The following is a 23388-nucleotide window of genomic DNA, read 5'->3' as shown; positions in this document are numbered from 1 at the left end:
GTAGTTAACTAAAGAATATAAAACTGTGAACTCTCTATATTTTTTAAGACAAATTATAAATAACACTCTACTATACAAATCCTAAAAATAAAATCCCTGATAAAAAAAGAGCGACGGTGATGGCGATTTAGGGTTCCATATTTTCTCGAAGATGGGATCCGGGTATTATCAACGGCGAATGGATCAGAGGTTATCTTTATCGAATCAAGGGTAGCATGTATATGGGAACACGATTTCGATCAGATCAGCGATGTATGGTGATGGAATTTAAAGGGGTTTATTCGGAGAAGATAAGGAAGATCGGGATTATTGGGGAAGAAGATTCGGTTTCAGTCATCATTAAGATGAAATCGAATGTATTTAAAGGTAATATCTTTCACTCTCTACAATTGAGTATCTCGTTTGAAGGAAAGGGGATATGTGGAATGAATGGGAGATTCGATAAGATTGGGATATGGAGAGTAGGGATCTGTTGGTTTATGGAGATGAGATTTTGGATTTATTGGTTTATTGAGACCGTGTGTTTCGGGATTCAATTGTGCTTTGTGATTGGGTTTCAGAGTGTCAATTATGGATTCGATGTCACTATGGAATATTTACCAAATATTAGATTGGCTAAATGGAATAGCTATAAAAGGATGATGGGGGTTTTTTCTATATTGCATCGTTTGTTCTTGTTTTAAACTTTCAAACGAGATTTATAGCATTCACTGTATCATGACGCAGAGTCAATTGCTCAACAAGGGTGAGATGAAGAATGGTGACAATACCCGCAAGAGGTTGAAGATAACGGTGCCTCCACTTTGATAACTCCGAGTTGATCAAAAACTTCTCCAAAACGTTGATTGGTCGGTGCATGAATCCGCCGGAGCAAGACATGAAGGCATTGATCACGAACCTGCTGAAAATATGGGGCTTGGAAAAACGGGTTACTGGCATGGATCTGGGACTTGGAAAGTTTCAATTCGTTTTTGAAACTGAGGAGGAGATAGAGGGGGTCTTGAAGCTTCAACCTTATCACTTCGACTACTGGATGCTCTCATTGGCTCGATGGCAATCAAAGAAATCTCCACAATTTCCTTCGGAGATAACTTTTTGGGTTCGAGTGTTAGGCGTCCCAGCGGAGTTCAGGACGGCGCCTACATATGAAAGTATTGGGGATGCTATTGGAAGAACGGTGATGTTGGATGTGGAACACGCGAGGGTCCAAGTGGTGGTAGACGCCTTCAAGGGGCTTTGCTTCGAAACCACTATCGACTTCAAGGGAGGGGAATTCTACGCGAGTGAGGAAGCTTTGGTGTCTCTACGGTACGAAAAGTTCTTCGGCTTTTGTGACTTTTGTTCCAGTCTTTGCCATAAGGATGAGAAGTGCCCTCTGGATCCTAAGAACATAAAGACGAGCCCGGAGAAGAGTAGGGAGATGAGAGAGGGAAATGGGGGATGGCACGAGGTAGGCAAACATGATGAAAGATCCTGGAGTTATAAGGGAGTGGTTATCAATGGAAATATCAATCAACCAAATAGAGAGAGAGAGAGAGTCGAGCTTATTCTGGGAAGAGGAAGGGCAAAGTGGCTGACGATCATGATTACAAATGGGTGAAGACAGCGGAGAGGGGTCATAAGAGAACCTCCTCATACCATGGGAATTCCCGTGGGGACGCAGAAGGTTTGCATAGAAGATCATCACGAAGAGAGGAAACAACTGGTGCGCCACAGGAGGTGCGCCTTCAAGCATCTCCAAGATATGTGGAAGGGCAAAATGGGAAGGATGAGATACGTGAAGAGAAACATGAGGAATGGGAGATAAAAAGTGCTGAATAGGAAACTTTGGCTCATGTTTCTAAGGAATTTCAAGCTGCACTTGCTGAGACTCAGGAGACTGGTTTGGAGATGATCTCTGATCCTGTGGATGGAGAGGAGGGTTTACAGAAAAATCCAAAGCCTTGTCGTGAATGATAGAGCTTCTGAAGGAGAAGAGGAGGATGTGATGGAAATGGATGAGTTTCAAGCAGCATTGATGGAGCATGGTTTAGATACGCAGGCAATAGATGCTCTTCCGGTAGTCTCTGAGGAAGAATTGGAGGAAATGATGGCGGGCTATGAGGAGGATGATCAACTTCAGGAGGCAGGGGATCAGACTAATGGCGCAGAAGAGAAGAATAAGGAAGCAATAGAGCAGGCACAGAAACAGGGGCCTCGTAAAAGGTTGTTTAAGCCATCAATCAACGTAGCAGGAAGCACAGAGATGAAGAATGCAGTTGCTCTTGTCTCCCCTCGCAAACGTGCAACACCCAAGATGGGGACTCGTAAAGGGGATACAAATAAGCAATTGGAGAGTAAGGGATCGTCAAACCTGAACTCTGGAAATCTGAAGAATTAATTTATGGATCAAGTCTTACTAGTTTCTAGCAAGCAGGGTTTGGGGTGTTTATTTTTCAAAGTTTTTTATTTGTTGTTTTGGTGTTGGGCAAGATCTCTATGTAAGATCATGCATTGGAATAAAATTTACTATTTGGATTCTTGGTGTTGGGTTTGTTTTGATCAGATATGCATAATCATTGCATCTAGATGTTTGGGTTCTCTCCGTAAGTTGTGGGTACAGGGCGTGGCTTTGGAAATGTTAATGGGGCTGTTCTCTACTCGACTGCAGTCGAGACCTCAATGGCTCTTTTATAGGATGGCATGGTTTAGGAGTCTGGAGCATCAACATGGTTCACACGTTTCTTATTCAAACATGTGTCGGGTTATATGGTTTGTGGTTTTATTTGGTTTATGGAGGAGTGCATCATGGATCACAATACCGATACTTAGGCTCTTACATTGCAGAAACAGAGTTAGGCAATTTACGGTTAATAAGTTGGCTAATTGTTGGGCTGAGTTAATAGTAATCAATAATGTCGTTTTGGTCTTATTGGTTATTGTTCATTGGGATCATGATATTGTTGTAGTAACACTTTATCAGTATTGGTCCTTAAAGGTTTTGTTTTGTGTTGGTACTGGTTTTATATGGAGCGGGAATTATTTTACATTATGGACATGCTATTTATTTTGGCTTTAAGGCCACTGGTGCTCTGCTCCTATTCGTTGTTCTTACAGGAAGTGTTGGGATTTGAAAGATTCATGATTCTCACGAGACGTTTGGATATTAGGAAATTACTGTTGGCTAGTGACTACTCTAATACTTTATTTTTTCACGGAATATACATTTTCATTGGAGGTTTAAAGGAAAATTATTATGGGTTAGGGTGGGGATCGTAAAGTTAATAAGGTTGGAGATATTAACGTGGAGAAGAGGCTATTTAATTTGGGGGGTTGGAGAATCCAGGGTATCATTACACCCAATTTAACCAGCTCAAAGGAGCATTTCTATATCTATATTATCAAAACAGAAGTACCATTGAAAATGTTCTTACTTCATTAATTAAACTGTCTATTTTTATGCATGTCTTTTTCAGTTGCATTTATGAAATATCCTAAAACGATTAAAACTGTCTAATTTATTACTTGTCTTTTCACTTAAATTAATGAAATATGCTTAAATGAATTTAAACTTCCTATTTTATTGTTTGTCTTTTTCAGTTACCTTAATTAAATATTCTTAAATAAATTTGGACATAATGTCATTTAATCAACAAAAAAAACTCATGAGTTATCCTTACGTGCATAATTTTAATAATGGAGATTTTAAAAAATGTGCATCATTAAAATGTTACCTAAAACATACATCACTAATATATAACATTTGTCAATAAAACTAGAATTTGAATCACACAATTGTACGAATATTATTTTCAGTTGATTAAATTAAAAAATATTTATTTATTCAGAAAAATATTTAAGAATGGCTATGTTTTTAAAAATTATATGGTATTATTTGCTCATAACTCATTTGTCATTTGCTAAATTGTTAGAAATAAAATTTTAGCATAATATAACTCAGTTGTCATTTGCTAAATTTATGGTTTTTATTTATATTTTTTATTATTTAATTATAATATTTTCATTTTATATTTGAAAGAGAAATGAATTTTCTTTCAAACAATATTTTTGTAAATGTATTTTTTTAAAAATAATCAATTTAAATGGTTATTATTATTGAATATAATTATTTTTGACATAATTTGAGTTTTCGTTTACATCAAAACTTATCATATTTTAGGATAATTTTAATTTAAAATGTAATTTTCATATTTTTTAAACAAATTCTAAAAATATTTTTAAAATATTTTGTTATAATTTTTTTAAAAAATATTGAGTTGCATTTCAAATAAAAAGGTAAAGATATTAAAAATATTCTAATTAAAATACGTAAAATTTAATATAGTTTTAAGGAAATAGTCAAAATAAAAAAAAATACACATAAAAAAAATCATGATTTTTGTTAACTGGGCGGACCATTATTTATATTATATCGCAAACGAAAGAAAAATTTATGTTTTTACAATTATATAATTAACTATGTATACTCATTTTTTTATATTTTTTTATATGATATCACACATTCGTAAAAAAATAGATAGTTTAAGATGCAAAAAAAAAAAAATTTACTTAATGAATATAATATGAATGAATTTTACAAATACATCATTTAATAAAATAAATAATTAAAAACTAAAAATTCAGGATCTAGTATTTTTTAAATGAGAGCACTAAGTTGGAATTGTCGAGGAATAAGAAGCAAGTGGACGATAAGTTATTTAACGGAGATATGACATAAACATAAGCCGGATTTTTTATTTTTATCAGAGACAAAGCAAGAATTTGAGTTTGTCCAGAAATTTCAAGGTCATTTCAGATTTGATAATTTGGTCACAGTGGATCCCGTGGGACGAAGTGGTGGATTAGCGCTTTATTACAATAATGAGTATCAGGTTAATGCGTTATATTCAAGTAATCGAATGATAGATGTGGAAGCACTGGCTCTTGGGAAAACGGTATATATGATGTTTGTGTATGGAGACCCAATTCAAGATTTACGAGAACAAGTGTGGGAACGTTTAACTAGATATGAGATTTCGCAATCAGAGCCTTGGTTTATTATTGGTGATTTAAATGAGATCACAGGAAATCATGAAAAAGAAGGTGGAGCGTTGCAAAGTGCGAACTCATTTGTTCATTTTAATAATATGATAAGGAATTGTGGTCTACTGGAGTTCCCTGCCAAAGGAAATAAGTTGTCATGGCAAGGCAGAAGGGGCAAGGGCAATAGGGCAGTAACGGTTAGATGTCGTTTAGATCATGCATTAGCGAATGAGGAGTGGCATACGCTATTCCCCTGTTCTTATACAGAATATTTAGGGCTGGTGGCATCAGATCATCGCCCAGTGGTAGCTTATTTGGAAGATAAAGTTTCTAGGAGGAAAGAGCAGTTTAGATTTGATAAGAGATGGGTTGGGCAAGAAGGTCTTATGGAATCAATTACAATGGGATGGTCCGATAATAATGAAGGAACAAGAACTGCTATAGTGGAACAAATTAGTAATTGCCGCCGTGAGATAGCCAATGAAGGAAAAATAATCCACCTTATGGGAAGGAAAAGATAGCGGACCTGCAGAAAGCGCTTGAAGAGGTACAAACAGATGATACTAGATCTCAGGAGGATATTATGGAGGTGTCTGGGAAGCTGCAAGAGACATACAAGGACGAGGGGGAGTATTGGCATCAGAAAAGCAGAAATATGTGGCATTCATCTGGAGATCTCAATACAAAATTCTATCACGCTTTAACTAAGCAACGAAGGGTCCGTAATAGGATAGTAGGGCTACATGATGTTGAGGGAAACTTGATTACAGAGGACAATGGAATAGAGAGAGTGGCGGTTGAATATTTTCAGGATTTATTTACTACCACCTCTCCATCGGAGTTTGATGAGTTTCTCTCAGAGGTAACACCGGGCATAACTCCACAGATGAATCAATGATTACTGCGGATAGCGACAGATGATGAAGTCAGAGAAGCTCTGTTTATGATGCATCCAGAGAAAGCACCAGGGCCGAATGGCATGACAACTCTTTTTTTCAATATTCTTGGCATATTATTAAGAGAGATTTGGTGGAGATGGTGAATGATTTTTTGGTGTCTGGAGAAATGGATACAAGGTTAAATATTACTAATATTTGTATGATTCCAAAGACAGAGAGACCTACAAGAATGACGGAGTTGCGACCTATCAGCTTATGTAATGTAGGGTATAAAATTATTTCGAAGATTTTGTGTCAACGGTTAAATTTATTGCTACCTTCCCTTGTCTCGGAAACGCAATCGGCATTTGTGGCAGGATGGCTTATTTCTGATAATATTCTTATAGCACATGAATTGTTTCATGGATTACAGACCAATGAGGCGTGTAAAGGAAAGTATATGGCAGTCAAAACAGATATGAGTAAGGCCTACAATCAGGTTGAATGGGAATTTATTAAGGCATTATTACAGAAAATGGGGTTCCATGATCATTGGATTAAACTTATGGTGGAATGTATATCATCGGTTCAATATCAGGTTTTTTTAAATGGCCAACCTCGGGGACTCATTATACCACAGAGGGGCTTACGTCAAGGAGATCCTTTATCTCCCTATTTATTTATTTTGTGTACTGAGGCTCTGATAGCGAATATTAAGAAGGCGGAGAGGGAGAAACAATTAATAGGAATAAAGGTAGCCAGAGCATGCCCTTCAATATCGTATCTGCTTTTTGCGGACGACAGTCTCTTCTTTTGTAAAGCTCAAAAGGAAGAGTGTCATACCATTCTAAGGATCTTAAAGGATTACGAGAAAGCTTCAGGTCAACTAATAAACTTTGATAAGTATTCAATTCAATTTGAACACAAAATCGAAGAATCTGTCAGACAGAAGCTAAGAGATATTTTGGGCATACATAATCTGGGAGGAATGGGAAATTATCTAGGATTTCCGGAGAGTCTCGGGGGTTCTAAGATACAGGTTTTTGTCTTCGTACAGGATCGGCTAAATAATAGGGTCAATGGCTGGACTTTTAAGTTCTTTACGAAAGGAGGAAAAGAGGTGATCATCAAATCAGTGATTACGGCTTTGCCAAATCATGTGATGTCTTGCTATCGTTTACCCAAAGCTACTGCAAAAAAGCTGACGAGTGCGGTAGCACAGTTTTGGTGGAGCCCTGGCGGTAATACAAGAGGGATGCATTGGAAATCATGGGACAAAGTATGTGTCAGTAAGGAAGATGGAGGCTTAGGTTTTAAAGATATCACTGATTTCAACACAACGATGCTTGGTAAACAATTATGGCGGCTGATAGAGAAGCCAAATACTTTATTTTCTCGAGTTGTTAAAGGTCGGTATTTCAGGAATGCATCACCCCTGGAGCCGATTCGTTTATATTCTCTGTCATATAGTTGGCGGAGTATTGTTTCTGCAAGATCTCTGGTAAGCAAATGACTAATCAAAAGGGTGGGAACATGATCCTCTATATCCGTATGGAATGATCCTTGGCTCCCAACCACTCACCCGAGACCAGCCAATAAAAATCAACACAATCTTTATCCAGACCTTACAGTGGATTCTCTTATTGATCCACATTTGCGAAAATGGAATTTGCCGGCGATTCAGGCTTTGGTGGATCCACAGGATGTGAAATTAATAGAAAGTATACCATTGAGTAGAACTCGGATGGCAGACAGAGATGGATGGTATTTCACAAATAATGGAAAATACACTGTTAAATCTGGATATCGGGTAGAAAGGATATACCCAGATAAGGAAAAATCACCATTAGCGTTTGGACCTACGGTGGATATTTTGAAGGCATATTGTTGGAAAATATGGTGTCCACCAAAGATTAAGCATTTTCTATGGCAATTGGTGACGGGGTGTATAGCAGTCAAGAAGAATTTGCAAAAGCGAGGGATACCCGGAGATATCATTTGTGCAAGATGTGGAGCTGAGGAGGAATCGATCAAACATGTTTTTTTTTAATGTCCTCCTGCACTTCAGACATGGGCTCTTTCAAAGATTCCAACAAATCCAGCTCTGTTTCCAACAAGTTCTCTCTTTGTGAACATGGATCATCTCTTTTGTAGAGTTGTTCCACAGATGGAGGATCATCAGTTTGCATGGATACTATGATATATATGGAAGGGAAGAAATAATAAAGTCTTTAGTAATCTGGATGTGGATCCGTTGGATACCCTTAAACTGGCTGAAACGGAATCAAAACTTTGGGCTGAGGCACAAATACTAAATGACAACAAGAGGATTCCACAGGTAGAGGCTACGAGTCTTCCGTCAATTCCAGGAAGATGGTGTTTTACGGATGGTTCCTGGAAAGAAAATGATGTTTTCTCAGGACAAGGATGGTACAATACTCTAGAAAGATTTGTGGGTTTGATGGGCGCAAGGAATGTTCGGGCTTCCCTTTCTCCTCTTCATGCAGAAATAGAAGCGTTATTATGGGCAATGGAATGTATGAAAAACTTACGACAATTTCAGGTTACGTTTGCAACGGATTGTTCTCAATTGGTGAAGATAGTTTCAGAACCAGAAGAATGACCAGCATTTGCAAGTTATTTGGAAGATATAAACAGCCTGAAAGAGAGTTTTTTCCGAGCAGAGATTATCTATGTACCAAGAGCGCAGAATAAGAAGGCGGATAGCTTAGCCCGCAGTGCTAGGAATGAAACGTTTTTTGTAGTTCACATGGATCAAGATCTTCCAGTTTGGTTCACATAGTAAACATGAGTCTGTAAAGTTGATGACAAAAAAAAAATTTAAAAATAACACAATTCAAAATATAAATGTTACCCAACACCAATCAATATGTATTATTGATAGTCATCTAAATATCAAATATATTGCTAGATAGAACATCAAATTTGTTTACTTAGCATCAAGACTTTAACCTCTTTTTCTATATATCATACTAGGGTCGGCCCGCCCTACGGGTGGGATATTAGTTAATTTGATATTCACTAAATGTTCGAGTTGAAATTTGTTTTAAGATTCAAAAATTTGGTTATCTGTTATGTGTTACTTATTAGTATGCGGTGGTATAGTTGTTTTTCGATTATTCTTGCTTTGATATTGTATCAAATTAACTAATTGTCCAACTCATAATTATAGATGTACAAATGTGGATTTGTGACAAAGTTTGATGACAATACTGTTTTTTCTTTTTAATTCTTATTCATAGTGGAGTGTGCATGTGTCAGAAAGAGACCTATAACAACTTTTATGTTTTTGCGTATAGATTTTAAATATATATTATTTTGTATAATGCATACTTGCTCTACAACATTTGGTTGTAAACTAAAAAAACTGGTTTCTATATTTTTAAAAGAGAAAATATTTAGTCTATAATATAACATGGACATATGTATTGACTATATATAGAAGTTGGGTGTTATTTTAAAATGACATATGTATAGAGGTTTTTCAACCATTACTTCACTGGCACAAAACATTTATAACTGTAAATATCTTCTTTTAAAAGCAAAACTAATAAAAACGTGTACAACAAATGTATTTTGATATATATTATATGCATCAAGTTATAAAGGTTGGAAACATTGCAAAACTGTTTGGAGCAAAGTTTTTAACTTCACGATCTTCATCTTGACGTCAGTTCAGTGTCGGCCCTGGCCACAAGCAGAAGAAGCATGGGCTTCCAGCCGACACGATAATAAGTATTTTCGCGGCCACATATTTATAAAAAGTGACTTCGGCCTAGTGGTTCTAAGAGAAATTACCAGTGCTAGAGGTGCTGGATTCGATTACCCCTGACTGCATTCATTTATTTTGGCTCCAAATATAAAATGGGACACGTGTCACTCCCATAACGCACGACTTGATGACGTGGCTTCACGGGAGAGAGGCGAACATTTCTTTATATATATAGATTCTATTGAAAATTTCTTGATATATAATATTTTGTAGAAAACTATTGTCATTATATTTTAAAAATCTTAAAAATCCGAAGCTCTGCAGTTGTAGTGATTCTTCATAGTAGTGCGGCGTATAATTCTAAGAGTGGACTTGGGAAATATAGACCAACTTTTTAAGCTTTAACCTTAACTCTTGTTGATGTTCATTGCATAGAAAATTCATATAGGGAATTATGGTCTTTTCAATTTGAAGGCCATCTTGCATCTGTTGGTATGAGATTTATTCTATGAATAAAAATTCATTTTTCACATAATTTTTGGTTACGATTTCTGTTTCAATAATCATGTTGTCTAGGCGAGTTATTAGCAACTCTGTTCCATTGCAAAGCCCTTCTCTTTGATTTAAATTCTTTAGTAGAATGACTTACAACAACATGACCAATTTTATACGTCGATAAGAACAAACACACATAAACATAATCATATATAAGCATAATAGCCACACTAAATTTCCTCATTAACTTACATACAACATCATAACATCTATATGTACAAACGCATAAGTATAACTGTGGCAATAACTAACGTACCGCAGCATGACGATTATGTTATTATTTTTAGATCAACGTCAGTTTCATGTAAAGATCAGGATAGAAATTACTATCAAATTTTTAAAAAGAAAATTACTATCAAATAATCGTTTACAACTATATTTTCATTAGGATTTTAGAAAAGGAAAATTATTATTAAATAAATTATTTTACAAATATTTTTTTCTTTAGGATTCTTAAAAAAGGTAATTTATCTAAAAAATTACTATTCAATATTTTTGAAACTTTTTCAATTTTTTTAGTTTCTTAGTATATATATATTTTTAATCATGAGGTATTTTAACACATATCACAATATTAGAAAAAAATTACTATCAAATTATATTTTGCAATTATATTTTTTAAGATTTGAAAATGTAAAATTACTATTAAATAATATTTATAATTAATTTTTAACAAAAAAAGTTTTTACCATCTTAGTATATATAAAATACTTGTTTTGCAATTATTTTTGATTAGGAATTTAAAAACGGAAATTACTATTAAATAATATTTATAATTACTTTTTAATAAAAATTGTTTTTTTGTTAATATCTTGGTATGTACTCCTATTTTTAAATATGTGATAGATTAACACATGTCACAATCTTAAATATATAATTTTCATGTGTCGCGATCATGTTAATTAGCAACTTTGAAGAATCAAGCTTTATATAATAAGACTATTAATAATATCTTTAAATAATTTTTAACAATTTTTCTTATTATTTTAGTATTTATATTTTTGATTATGCGATAATTTAACACATAACACAACTTTAAACATATAACGGTCATATGTCACAATCATGTTAATTAGCAATTTTGAAAAACTAAGCTCAATATAATATCTTATAATTATATTTTCATTAAGATTTTAGAAAAGAAAAATTATATTAAATTTTCAAATCTATTTTTAGGATTTTGAAAAAAGAAAATTTCTAAAATATTTACTACTAAATATTTTTTTAAATTTTTTGCTATTAAATAATTTTTAAAGTAAGTTTTTTTTCAAAATTTGTTTTTACTATCTTATTACATATATTTTAATCATTATATATTTAAACACATGTCAACATATTGAAGGAAAATTATTATCAAGTAATATTTTGTAATTATCTATTTTGATTAGAATTTTAAAAATGGAAAATTACTATTAAATAATATTTATAAGTACTTTTTCATAAAAAATTTTTTGTTAATATCTTAATATATATTTTAATTATGAGATAAATTAACACATGTCACAATCTTAAATATATAATTGCCTTGTGTCGCGATCATGTTAATCAGTAACTTTGAAAAACCAAACTTTATATAATAAGATTTAAACACCCAATAACGAAAAAAATACAAAAATATATTTTTATAATTTTTTTTGCCATATACATAATCTTTTAAAATATGACTTAAAGTGGTTATCTCTTTAAAATAGGATTTTAAAATATATTCATTTAGATGTAGTTATATAACATTATGCAGTTAAATTTTAGATTTATATTTTAAGTTAGACTCAGCTATTATCAACCGAACATGTTCTTAATTTAATAGTATTAATTATGGAACAATGGTGTTATCCAAAGTTTCCAACTAGAATTTCATGGATATACACATCTTATGTTGTTAAATATTACTATTACCGAATAATTTAGGATACCCAATAATTTAACTATCTATGATTCGATTATAGAATCCGACGGGGCCGGGATCCAATTCTTTTCTATCCCACTTTTGTCACTATGATTATTATACCTAAACTAATTAATTAACATAGTTATATATTATTGAAATTCCCTTCTTTCTTCATGTGGAGTGGACTATACGAAAAATTATCTTATTATTGATTAATTTATGGGAGAGAAAACTAGCTTAGCAAATGTTTACAATAGCAATTTTACCATCACAATGCCAATACAACTTTTATGACATGCATACTTATTACTAAAAAGATAAGGGAAAAGGTTATTTTTAAATTTTAATTTTCCTTCGAAAATTACATAATAAGTTGCCTGAAACCTTTTTACTGATGTCGTACGACGAACTATGTAGCACTTACTAAAAGAGTATTGCTCAAAAAAGAAAAAGAAATTTACTAAAAAGATAAAAAAAGATCACGTAAGAGTTCTAAAGTAAAATCTTACTCTATATCATAGTTACGTAGGACTGACTGTTTTATGTTAAGGCATGATTATTGAAGGTTTTTGTTATAGTATCCTTAATACACATATATTTGTATGTAAATATTATATACGTATATATAATATATATATATATATATAAATATATGTGTATTAAAGACCCAATAACAAGAATCCCAATAATCATGATTTAGAGTTGACACAAACATTACATAAAAAGTAACACCTACACATAAAGTAAAAAAATATATATACAAAACTATTTATAAGTAAGGCCCCACAATTTATGATATTTGCAGTTATATTTGTGGCAGTTATCTCAATGATGCTTTCATAGGTTTTGTAAGTATGTTCTCTCTCTCTCCCTCCTCTCTTGCGGTTCTTAATTTTGGCCAAAGCTTTGTACTTTCAATACATTAAATCACATAAAGAATCCAAAGAAAAGTCAGTGTAACGTCAATCGAATTAAATTCACCAATCTTTCTTGTTTTCAACGAACTTAAATCTTCTTATCCCCAAGAATGGGAGTCTTGTTGTGATTTAAGAGCAAAACTCCAATCATGGATCTCGAGAGTCTGAGCCCAAGGAATCAACTTAAGGTAAAGTTTCTTGAACTCTCATTCACTTCAATCTCGATTTCAAGAATCCAATCTTTTGTTTGCTTGTCTACAGAAAGAAACTTGGTGGAGTGTTCTGACATTAGCTTACCAGAGCTTAGGTGTGGTTTACGGAGATTTAGCTACTTCACCATTGTACGTCTACAAGAGCACTTTTGCTGAAGATATCCAACACTCAGGGACAAACGAAGAGATCTTTGGTGTTCTGTCTCTTGTCTTCTGGACATTAACTCTCATCCCACTACTCAAATACGTTTTTATTGTTCTTCGTGCTGATGATAATGGTGAGGGTGAGACTTTTGCTCTCTACTCTCTGCTCTGTCGCCATGCTAGAATCAGTTCCTTGCCCAACTTCCAGCTCGCCGATGAGGACCTTTCTGAGTGTAAGAAAAATTCCGCGGATAATCCGAGGAATTTAAAAGACAAGGGGTGGAGTTTGAAAAACACACTGGAGAAGCATAAGGTTCTGCAGAACATGTTGCTTGTTCTTGCTCTGATTGGGACTTGTATGGTCATTGGTGATGGTGTTCTCACACCCGCAATCTCTGGTAATAAAAAGATTGATTCTTCTCAGATTGTGTGGATTTCTCAAGATTTTGGAGGCTGATTTGTATGATTATTCTCAGTTTTCTCAGCAGTCTCTGGATTAGAGTTATCCATGTCAAAGGAGCAACATCAATGTAAGCTCTCTATTTCTTTTGATTAGATAGGCAAGAGTGCTTAAGATGGCAAATTTCAGTATTACTAGATCCCCCAACATGTCAAGTTATGTTGTTTCTAATGATTTCCTCTTAAATATTTTATTGTCATTTAAGTTAATCCATTAGCTGTTTTGGCCCTTCTGTCCTCACAGTCAATTAGCCTATTGTAAGTTAGACTGAAACCATGTAGGATCAACATGACGCTTCTTAATAAAGTATAAAATAAGTTTAAGAACTTTTTTTTGGGTGTGGACGGTGTGTGTGATGCAGATGCAATCTTCTATAATCATAAAATAATGACTGTGGTTTAGGAGTTCAATTGAATAATATAATCGAAGTTATAAAGCTAGAGTAATATAAAAGTCATTAAGCTTAAAACCTTTTTTTCTGAAAAGTGGTCCTACTTTATTTGAATCAAATAAACCCACACAATCCTGCAGATGTGGAGGTGCCAGTGGTTTGCGCCATACTGATAGTCTTGTTCTCACTACAACACTATGGGACACATCGTCTAGGCTTTTTGTTTGCTCCAATTGTGCTTGTATGGCTTCTCTGCATTAGCACCATTGGTGTATACAACATCTTCCACTGGAACCCTCATGTTTACAAAGCTTTGCCTCCTTATTACATCTACAAGTTCCTCAAGAAAACTCGGCAACGCGGTTGGATGTCTCTAGGTGGCATCCTTTTATGCATAACCGGTAATTAAAAACAGAGGAATACCGGTTTTTTTACGATAATCAGTTTCTGCTCATACTTATTTTTATTTGCGTTTTCCCCAGGCTCGGAAGCTATATTTGTTAAATTCGGGTTTATTATATCTCCAACTATTGAATTAGTACTTTCATTCATCATTAACATTTTAATGTATTAATCTTTTCATTATTTGTTACATGCATGCAGGTTTGGCGGTTATTACCGTTAACGACTTGCCTAATGTCACTAGTAATCGTCTTATGCTGGCGCAAAAGCACTCTCTACGCGCTAGCCTTCATCTTCTTCTTCGGAACAATCGAATCTCTCTACTTCTCAGCTTCGCTCATCAAATTCCGCGAAGGCGCGTGGGTGCCACTCGCCCTCTCCTTCATCTTCCTCTTCGTCATGTACCTCTGGCACTACGGGACCGTCATGCGCTACGAGTTCGACGTCCAGAACAAAGTCTCGGTCAACTGGCTCCTCACGCTCTTCGGCTCCTCGAACCTCGGCATCGTCCGTGTCCGAGGAGTCGGCGTGATCAGCACCGAGCTCGTCTCCGGCGTTCCCGCGATCTTCTCTCATTTCGTTACCAACCTTCCCGCGTTTCACCAGGTTGTTGTCTTCCTCTGCGTCAAGTCCGTCCCTGTCCCTCACGTGAAACCGGAAGAACGGTTTCTCGTTGGTAGGGTCGGACCGAAGGAGTACCGGTTATACCGGTGTATCGCCCGGTATGGTTACCGGGACGTGCACAAAGATGACGTGGAGTTTGAGCAAGACCTTGTCTGCAGTATCGCAGAGTTTATACGTTCGGATAAAGCGTTCGATTACGAGTTGGACCCTGGAAACGAGTCCGAGAGGCTTACCGTAGTCGCGGCTTCCTCCTCTAGTCTCGAAGGTGTTCAAATCTATGAAGACGATTGTTTAGACGAACGTGAACAATGGTCGCTGAGACTGAGAGTCAATAAAAGGGTAAGGTTTGTGTTACCGGAAAGTTCGAGGATAGATAGATCCGCGGAGGAGGAGTTAACGGAGCTGACGGAGGCGCGTGAGGCGGGGATGGCGTTTATAATGGGACATTCGTATGTGAGAGCAAAGGCCGGTTCGAGTGTGGTGAAGAAGATGGCTATTAACTTTGGGTATGATTTTTTAAGGAGAAACTCGAGAGGTCTTTGTTATGGTCTTTCTACTCCTCACGCTTCTACTTTAGAAGTTGGTATGGTTTATATCGTGTGACTATATTTTTTTTGTTGTTGTTAAACTTGAATAAACTTCAGTTTTGTAAATTAAGGTTTTTTTGTTGTTGTTGTTGCAACTTTTGTGTAGAGGTGTTAGAGTTGCTTGTGGAAAAAGTAAGATATGCTTTTTGTTTTTGTAATAATTTGTCCCTACTGATTAAGATTCAAAGAGAAAAGATTGAACAATAAGTAGACAAGAGTCGAGAGCATATGATTCTTTGTCTCTTTATGTTTCTTTAACTCCAAATCTTCTCTTTTGTCGGCTTAGCTCATCATATATATAAGTGCATAGAAACAAAGAAATGATATACAAGTGCATAAATCTCCTCTCTAAACTTGTAAGCAACGTTTGCTCTGTTTTCGTTTATACAGAAAAACCAAAGAAATAAATGATGAAAAATGGTAACTGGGTGGTTCTGTCTTTAATTTTCTTGTTTCTCTTCTGTGGGTTGTCTTCAGTTTCAGCTAAGCCTCCTCCTGTTAGTGAGTTCTTGACTTCCCTAATATGATTATTATTTTGAAAGAAGATTATTTTGATAAATCTCTGAAGATGTTCTTGTTTTTGTTTGTTTTGGGAACAGAGATTGTAAGTGGACTTGTGACAAATGTAGCATCAATGCTGTGGAAATGGTTGTGGTCTCTTCAGACATCCACAACCACAACAGCCGCCACCAAATCAGGTAAGACGACCTCCAAAAAGTATGCATGTACTTTATTGTATGACCTATCTCACTGTCAAAGTTTCAAAGTTTCAATTGCCATAGACTAAAAATAAAAATAAAAACTGAGAAAATGTGACAGGTGTTTCTAGCCGTTCGATGGTGAAATATGAAAGTGGATATAACATAGAGACAGTGTTTGATGGAAATAAGCTTGGGATTGAGCCTTATGCAGTCGAAGTTTCCCCTAGTGGAGAAGAGCTTATTGTCTTGGATTCAGAGAACAGTAACATCCACAAAATCTCCATGCCTCTTTCTAGATGTAAGTTCTTCTTCTTCTTGAAATAGATTTGATGAAAAAGGTACTCTAAAAATTGCACATGAGATTGTATACATTACTTTCTTATTTTACGGTATTATTCGATCTATTCACAACCTCAAAACATGACCCACCAAAACGTTGAATCATGTATCTACAATTATGCTTTGCTTCAAGATGGGGATTCATTTTCTTTTGCTTTTCTCAGTTCTGTAAAAAAAAAAAATGAGATTCTTCATATTTTAGATTCCAAAGTTTCTTTCTTTGACAGCAAAATCCTTTTAAAGGTTTAAAGTTTTTCACTTTACTCCACAACACGACACATTTAACTTTTATCCGTGTTCTGTTTCTCTGTTCTTCAGGTTTATTCTTTCTGCTGTTTCTTGTTCCTCAATCTAAGAAATTTCCTCATTATAAAGCACCGAACTTTCGCTTTTAGATAGATTCTAAAAGATGCAAAGTAGATAGATTCTTCAAACTGATTTGTTAATATTTGGGTTTTGAATTTATTGAAGATGGTAAACCAAAGTTAGTCTCCGGTTCACAAGAAGGCTACACAGGGCACGTGGATGGAAAGCTCAAAGAAGCCAAAATGAATCGTCCTCGAGGATTAGCCATCGACGACAGTGGAAACATCTACGTTGCCGATACTAATAATATGGCCATACGCAAGATCAGCGACGCAGGTAAACACAATTCAACATTTGAGTTTATCCTTTGATAATCGCAATTTTAAAACTTTTTCTTGGTTTATTTATGCCAGGAGTCTCAACCATCGCAACCGGAGGAAGATTCTCTGATGACTTTGATTTGATCTACGTCTCTTCAACCTGCTCTCTGTTAGTCATTGATCGAGGGAATCAAGTGATTAGGGAGATTCAGCTTCACGATCATGACTGTTCTCATCACGAGCCCGAAACAGATCTCCATCTTGGTAACTTCTCAAACAAGCTAACGTTGTTGGTTTTTTTTTTGTTGTTTTGCTTGAAACGATTCCGTTTCGGTTTGTGTATGTACAGGAACCGCTCTGCTCGTTGCTGCTGCATTTTTTGGTTATATGTTTGCGCTATTAGTACGTAGAGTACGATCATTGTTCTCTTCGTTTGGTAATGTAAGTGAACAGTTTGGTTTGGTTTGGTTCGAGGTAAGAGTTATATAGGAACCTGTTAGCACCATTGGTTTGTTTTTTTATTTCAGAATAATAAGAGGCATGTGGCGAAACCGAACATGACAATGGCTCCATATCAACGTTACCCAAGACCGGTTCGACAGCCATTAATTCCACCTCAATATGAACCGGAAAATGAAGAAGGATTTATCGGTTCGCTTGGAAAGCTTGTGGTGAAAACCGGTTCTTCGGTTTCTGAGATGATGACCGGACCAAGAAAAGTTACTCCCCAAGACTTCCACTACCACCATCCGCAACAGCCAAACCAGTGGCCGGTACAAGAGAGCTTTGCTATACCGGAAGAAGATGGACCACCGGCTTTAGAACCGAGATCAGGTTCAAATCCGGATAAACCCTACCTTAGAGCACAAGGCACAAACCAAAACTGGTCGTATTACCAAGATTGTGACCAATACCAAAACCAAAAGAAACGAAATGTGAACAATACCGACGATAACCGAGAAAACGAGATTGTGTTCGGGGCAGTTCAGGAGCAGGACGGCCGCCGAGAAGCTATGGTGATCAAGGCTGTTGATTTCAAGGAAGTCATGAACGATCAGCGAAACATACGGCCAAGAATTAATTACATGGGATATTCTTCTCAAGTTTACTGATTATAAAACTTTCATAAGTTACTTAGAGTGTGTCATATACTTTACCGCTATGTGTTTATTAGTCTTAAATTATTTCTTCTTTTACTTATCAAATTTCATACTTTAATAGTTTAATGTAAAATATTACTAGTATATTATTATTATTATTATTTTTTTTAAATATATATATTTAATAAATCATCTCCGAAGGGCAATCGGAATCTTACAAGTGCCGGTGTACCGGAGAAACATCAATACATAAGTTACAAGTGATTTGGACTCAACTAAAACACAGCTCAAGCAAAACAAAGAGAAGCTTAGGTTATGGGAAATAAGACAGAGGAAGACTACTCCCTCCTCCGATAGACACCGTGACCCCATAATCCAGTTTCCAGTGACTTCTCACGGCGGTGGTGTCAACGGCCCGCCAGATCCGTACCAGTTACCTTCAACGGAGCCACCCTCGGAGTGTCCCGCGGCCATAAACGTCGACCTCGATACGGAAGTCAACTCCAAAACCCTAACCCGCCGTTAACCGTGACAGCTTCACCGTCTCACAGGTCCGATGTATTGTGTGTTCATCAACTCTTCATGGTGGAGGAAGGAGGATGACGAGCCGGCGAGATTCAAGACCTAAGAGAACCGCCATCTACAGAGGTGAGATCCACCGACACTGCCAAACCAAACCTTCCCATCGGAGATTAAGCCCTTACCCCGATGACTGACTTGCGGTTCCAGTGGGTCGCCGTCGTCCTCTAACAGTAGACTCCAACCATTCACCGACGAATCACCAGAGCGGTGGAGCTTCATAGGAATTTCCGCTTCAGAAATTCTCCCGAGTCGCAGTGAGAAGCGAGAACACCTCTAGAAACACCAGATCTTGCATATTCCGTCTCGTTGTGCTGATTCCGTTGAGGGGGAGACCACTACAAACACCGACGAGGCCGCCGGAGATCCGCAGTGGCTCCACCCTTTTCAATCGGAGATTTTAGGGTAGAGAGAACGATGGGAGACGCGCGTGTAATACAACCGCCACTCAAAGGCTAGTTCTCTGCTTAGTATATTATTATTGATAACGGGTATTTTGAAAACATACAAGCAAGCAGTCATTTTATAGTATGATTTTTGGTAGTTACCTTGGAACCACGCACGGCTTGATTGTTTAACTATTTCAGCCAAAATATTGTACAGAGCCATACAATGGTGGATATTATACATTCAATGAAAGTATATAATATATGGTCGGCAAGGATTTTTCGAAGTTTCTTCCCCACGTCTGTTTCTTACCGGCTACAACGGTTTACAGGAGCGACGTAACAACTAACAAGTTGACGGTGTAGTAAAAAAGGAAAGTTAACGTTACGTAGTATGAGATATCTAAGCATTTAAGAATGTAAACACCGGTTCAGTTTCGGTTTATATATATTAGAAAATCGCAAACGGTTAAGGGAAGATTCTTTAAAACCAGCTTGGCAGTTACGCAATTCCAGCTCTTGTTTTAGCTGCCATTTATTATTCCCGTTCCTCTCCCCTTAAGAAACGGATTCGTAGGGAGAAAGGCAAAGGCATCATCTTGCAAGAGAGAAAGATTTAGGGTTTAGGGTTACAGAGAAGCAGGGGAAGGAGGACTCTGTATGCGTCTGTCCCTCTCCTTCAATCTTCTCAAGAAAACCAATGGGGCTTCAATCTTTTCCGATCTCTGAAATGGACACGACCGACGACATGCATGAAGCCATGTTTGCAAAGCAAGGTTGCTGTTTCTTCCTACCATGTCTCGGATCATCTCAGCCGTCTGGTCCCGTTGGTAACTTATGGTGGCAACGTATCAAAACCGTTGATAAGTTGGAGCCGGACGAGCGTTGGTGGATCTCAGGGTGGAACAAGATGAGAGGGAGTGGTCTGAAATCTTGGCAGGCCCCAAGTGGAAGACCTTCACCCGCTGCGTTGGCCGCAGTCACTTCTGCGGCTGCGGAGGAGACGGCGGTAGTAGTAGGCCGGATCAGGTTGGTTTCCGGTACGATTCATCGAGTTACTCTTTGAATTTTGACGATGGTAAACAGATGGGACATTTCGAAGACGAGTTTCCGTACCGTGATTACTCAACGAGGTTCACCTCACCGTCTCTGCCGGTCTCCACCAAATGCTCCATTGATTTTGACAACGATAACTACGCGCCTCCGATGATTAAGTAAAGGCCACAGGTTTTGGTTTTTGTGGGTTTGTCTTCAGATTTTGCAAAGAATTTTTATTTTATGATTTGCAAAGAATTTTTATTTTATACATTTTTGTTTTGTTTTCAGATTTTGGATATCATTTAACTTTGAATGCACTCATTATTTAGTTGATAAATATGTTCTCGAAGAAGTGATTTCCTCTTCATAAAGTGAAGAACAAAAAAATGATATCCTATTTTTGTTCTTCTTGAAGAATAACAAGTACTAAACTGAGCACATTGACGCATCAAAACACCTAATGAAACAATTCTGTTAAAACAAAATAGAGAAAAACTGAAAAATAAATCACATACTCACACTTTTGGATCATTTCCATCATCTCTCAAGCTTTCATCATTTTATTCTCAACTGATACAAATCTTTATTTGTAAACACACAAAAATGATAAACTTTGATATGAAACATTTAAATAAATAAATTATTTTGTTATAAGATAATTAATATAAAAAAGTTAGGGTGTAAAAACCAGCAATTTCAGTCATCAATAAAACACATGACATATCACTATTATGGAATTCTTACCCGACAAGTCTGCTCTTTAGTTGAATGCACTTTCCAACAGTTAGAATCTTTTTAATGGGGGTGTTGAAAAACCAAAAAAGTGATATGGATTAATATACGTTGAATGTTTTCAATATGTTGCATATTATATTTTAATTATTTTAAGAATAATTTTTATATCATTATATGTTTTAAATAACTCATACTTATTTTAGAATATTTAATTAGTATTTAATTATTAACAGCATAGTATATTTTTTAAAATTTTATAATTAATTATTATTTTAATACATATTTTAGTGAAAAATAGATAGATATAATGTTGACTCAAGAAAAACTAAAGAATTATTATAAAATATAAAAATTAAATGTATATTAAATTATTAGGCCAGAAAGAAAAGAATGATGTGAAATGACAAAAAATAAAAATTAAGGTCAGAAAGACATTTTTTCAACATAAGCTTTGGATTATTTCTAATATCTAAGAAGCCTTCATCACGTTATTTTCTATTGGGAACCAAACAATCACATAATTGAATGTAAATTACTATAGGATAGCACTAAAGAAGTTTATGTCACAAATATATAATATAAAGATCAAAATGACCAAAATGTTTCATTGAAGAGGTAAATATACACTTATACCCCTAGAGTTAACTAATCCAAACCTTAGGGTTTAGAATTACGGGGAGGAGATTTGGGATTGAGATTCGAAGAGTTATAAAATAAAAAATAAATATTAAAAATTTTAAAAATAGTTTCAAAAAGTATTTTCGAATTACAAAAAGAAAATTTGAAAAAAAAAATTCGAAGAAAACAATTTAAAAAAAAAATTTATAAAAAAGTTTGAATTTGAAAACATAAAAAAATTATTTTTTTAATTTTTTTAAATTTTTAATTTTTTTTATATATCTAGAGTATTAGGATCTTTTTACCTATTAAATGAAACATTTTTGTCATTTTTCTCCTTGTGATCTATTTTTGTGATCAAAACTTGAAAATAGTATATCGAGGAGAATTGCCCTAATTGAATCTCTTCGACTTAGTTGATTCCCCTCTAACCAATTAACCAACCATTGATTTAAAAAAACATTATAACAAACTGATAAGCATGATCAGTGCTACAATGTAGGAAAAAGAAGATTAGTGTTCAGCAAAGGAAAACAGAATCATAAATAAAGAAAGAGATAATCATGAGAAAAAAGGAAGAAAATTATTATGAGAGAATTTTGATCTAACAAGCAACAAGTAATTAAAAATGAGACTAAGTTGGCAGTGACAAAGATTATTCTTCAACCCCAAAATGAGACTTGATTTTTTTTTAATGTTTTATAATTATTTTCTTTGATTAGTAATATAAAGTTGTTGATATTACATAAACTTGAAATTGAATAAAAAGAATTTAAAGTTCAAACTTGATACAAACAACACAAATTTAGAATTTATTTATTGTTATTAGCAAATGTTTGGTGTAGATCATTATACAATTTATGTTCTATATCTAAATACCTAAAATAGTTTAAAGCATAACTGCAAAAACTTCAATTCTCAAATTTCATGTAAACAAAGACAAAAATCTTCAACTATGTAACTTATATAAGTGTCATTGTAATGTAGAAGGTAATTTATATAAATTTTGTATACAACAAACTAGATAAGTCTTTATCTCATCAACTTTTGAAAGAGGGACGGCTCTAATCATCATTTAGCCAATTTCTTCATATTTTCACATCAAAGCATTTCATTAGAAACACAAATAAAAAAGTAAGCATGTATTCACATATTATTAGTTCAATTGCACAATATAAACACAAATGACATATATAAAAAAAAAAAGTCTTGGAAGCTAAAATTGACCTTTTGTTTCTAGTATTAGTTATTTGCTCTATCCTTTATATATTAATTAATAAACATTACAACGTTGTTTTGTAGACACGTGTCACTATGATAATGATATTCAGAATTCTTAGAGAAATAGGTTGGTTCATCTTAAACTATATTATATTTTTTATTAAACTAACAATTAAATTGATAAATAGTGTACAAAATAATATTCTCGCACTTTCCTTAAATAAAAGCTACG

At 35.0% G+C, this 23388-nt stretch overlaps 3 protein-coding genes and 1 pseudogene across 5 annotated transcripts; all 4 read left to right on the top strand.

Moving 5' to 3' along the window:
* The first annotated feature begins 44 nt into the window (after window positions 1-44).
* Window positions 45-2519, top strand: BNAC09G42700D. 2 transcript variants are annotated; one of them, XM_048769168.1, is made up of 2 exons: window positions 45-366; window positions 727-2519. In XM_048769168.1, exon 2 carries the CDS (start codon window positions 857-859, stop codon window positions 1598-1600), a length of 744 nt encoding a protein of 247 aa, XP_048625125.1. In that variant the 5' UTR covers window positions 45-366; window positions 727-856; the 3' UTR covers window positions 1601-2519. The 2 variants fall into 2 exon arrangements, with proteins under 2 accessions (XP_048625125.1, XP_022565963.2); XM_022710242.2 differs by having other exon boundaries at window positions 49-366.
* A 10146-nt stretch (window positions 2520-12665) lies between these two features.
* Window positions 12666-15901, top strand: LOC106417568 (potassium transporter 8-like). The gene is made up of 6 exons (XM_048768167.1): window positions 12666-13181; window positions 13255-13747; window positions 13826-13879; window positions 14341-14601; window positions 14683-14710; window positions 14770-15901. The coding sequence occupies exons 1-6, from the start codon at window positions 13143-13145 to the stop codon at window positions 15827-15829; spliced, it is 1935 nt and encodes a 644-aa protein (XP_048624124.1). The 5' UTR covers window positions 12666-13142; the 3' UTR covers window positions 15830-15901.
* Window positions 15902-16112: 211 nt separating this feature from the next.
* Window positions 16113-18751, top strand: LOC106416771. 2 transcript variants are annotated; one of them, XM_022709819.2, is made up of 7 exons: window positions 16113-16314; window positions 16413-16511; window positions 16633-16812; window positions 17325-17495; window positions 17573-17743; window positions 17829-17920; window positions 18007-18751. In XM_022709819.2, the coding sequence occupies exons 1-7, from the start codon at window positions 16221-16223 to the stop codon at window positions 18589-18591; spliced, it is 1392 nt and encodes a 463-aa protein (XP_022565540.1). In that variant the 5' UTR covers window positions 16113-16220; the 3' UTR covers window positions 18592-18751. The 2 variants fall into 2 exon arrangements, with proteins under 2 accessions (XP_022565540.1, XP_048625124.1); XM_048769167.1 differs by having other exon boundaries at window positions 16170-16310.
* Window positions 18752-18900: 149 nt separating this feature from the next.
* On the top strand, window positions 18901-20899 carry LOC111198120 (annotated as a pseudogene).
* The last annotated feature ends 2489 nt before the right edge of the window (window positions 20900-23388 follow it).

The sequence above is a fragment of the Brassica napus genome, chromosome C9 (assembly GCF_020379485.1).
Source record: "Brassica napus cultivar Da-Ae chromosome C9, Da-Ae, whole genome shotgun sequence".
Taxonomy (NCBI): domain Eukaryota; kingdom Viridiplantae; phylum Streptophyta; class Magnoliopsida; order Brassicales; family Brassicaceae; genus Brassica; species Brassica napus.
This window is presented reverse-complemented; position numbering and strand designations above follow the sequence as displayed.

What these genes read in the sequence shown, in the direction of transcription:
- BNAC09G42700D (XM_048769168.1), top strand. Translation starts at nt 857, where the DNA reads ATGAATCCGCCGGAGCAAGACATGAAGGCATTGATCACGAACCTGCTG.
- LOC106417568 (XM_048768167.1), top strand. Translation starts at nt 13,143, where the DNA reads ATGGATCTCGAGAGTCTGAGCCCAAGGAATCAACTTAAG. An exon ending in TCTCACACCCGCAATCTCTG is followed by an intron (nt 13,748 to 13,825) that starts GTAATAAAAAGA and finishes GATTATTCTCAG; the next exon opens with TTTTCTCAGCAGTCTCTGGA. An exon ending in CATCCTTTTATGCATAACCG is followed by an intron (nt 14,602 to 14,682) that starts GTAATTAAAAAC and finishes CGTTTTCCCCAG; the next exon opens with GCTCGGAAGCTATATTTGTT.
- LOC106416771 (XM_022709819.2), top strand. Translation starts at nt 16,221, where the DNA reads ATGATGAAAAATGGTAACTGGGTGGTTCTGTCTTTAATTTTCTTGTTT. An exon ending in AGCTAAGCCTCCTCCTGTTA is followed by an intron (nt 16,315 to 16,412) that starts GTGAGTTCTTGA and finishes TTTTGGGAACAG; the next exon opens with AGATTGTAAGTGGACTTGTG. An exon ending in ACGCAAGATCAGCGACGCAG is followed by an intron (nt 17,496 to 17,572) that starts GTAAACACAATT and finishes TATTTATGCCAG; the next exon opens with GAGTCTCAACCATCGCAACC.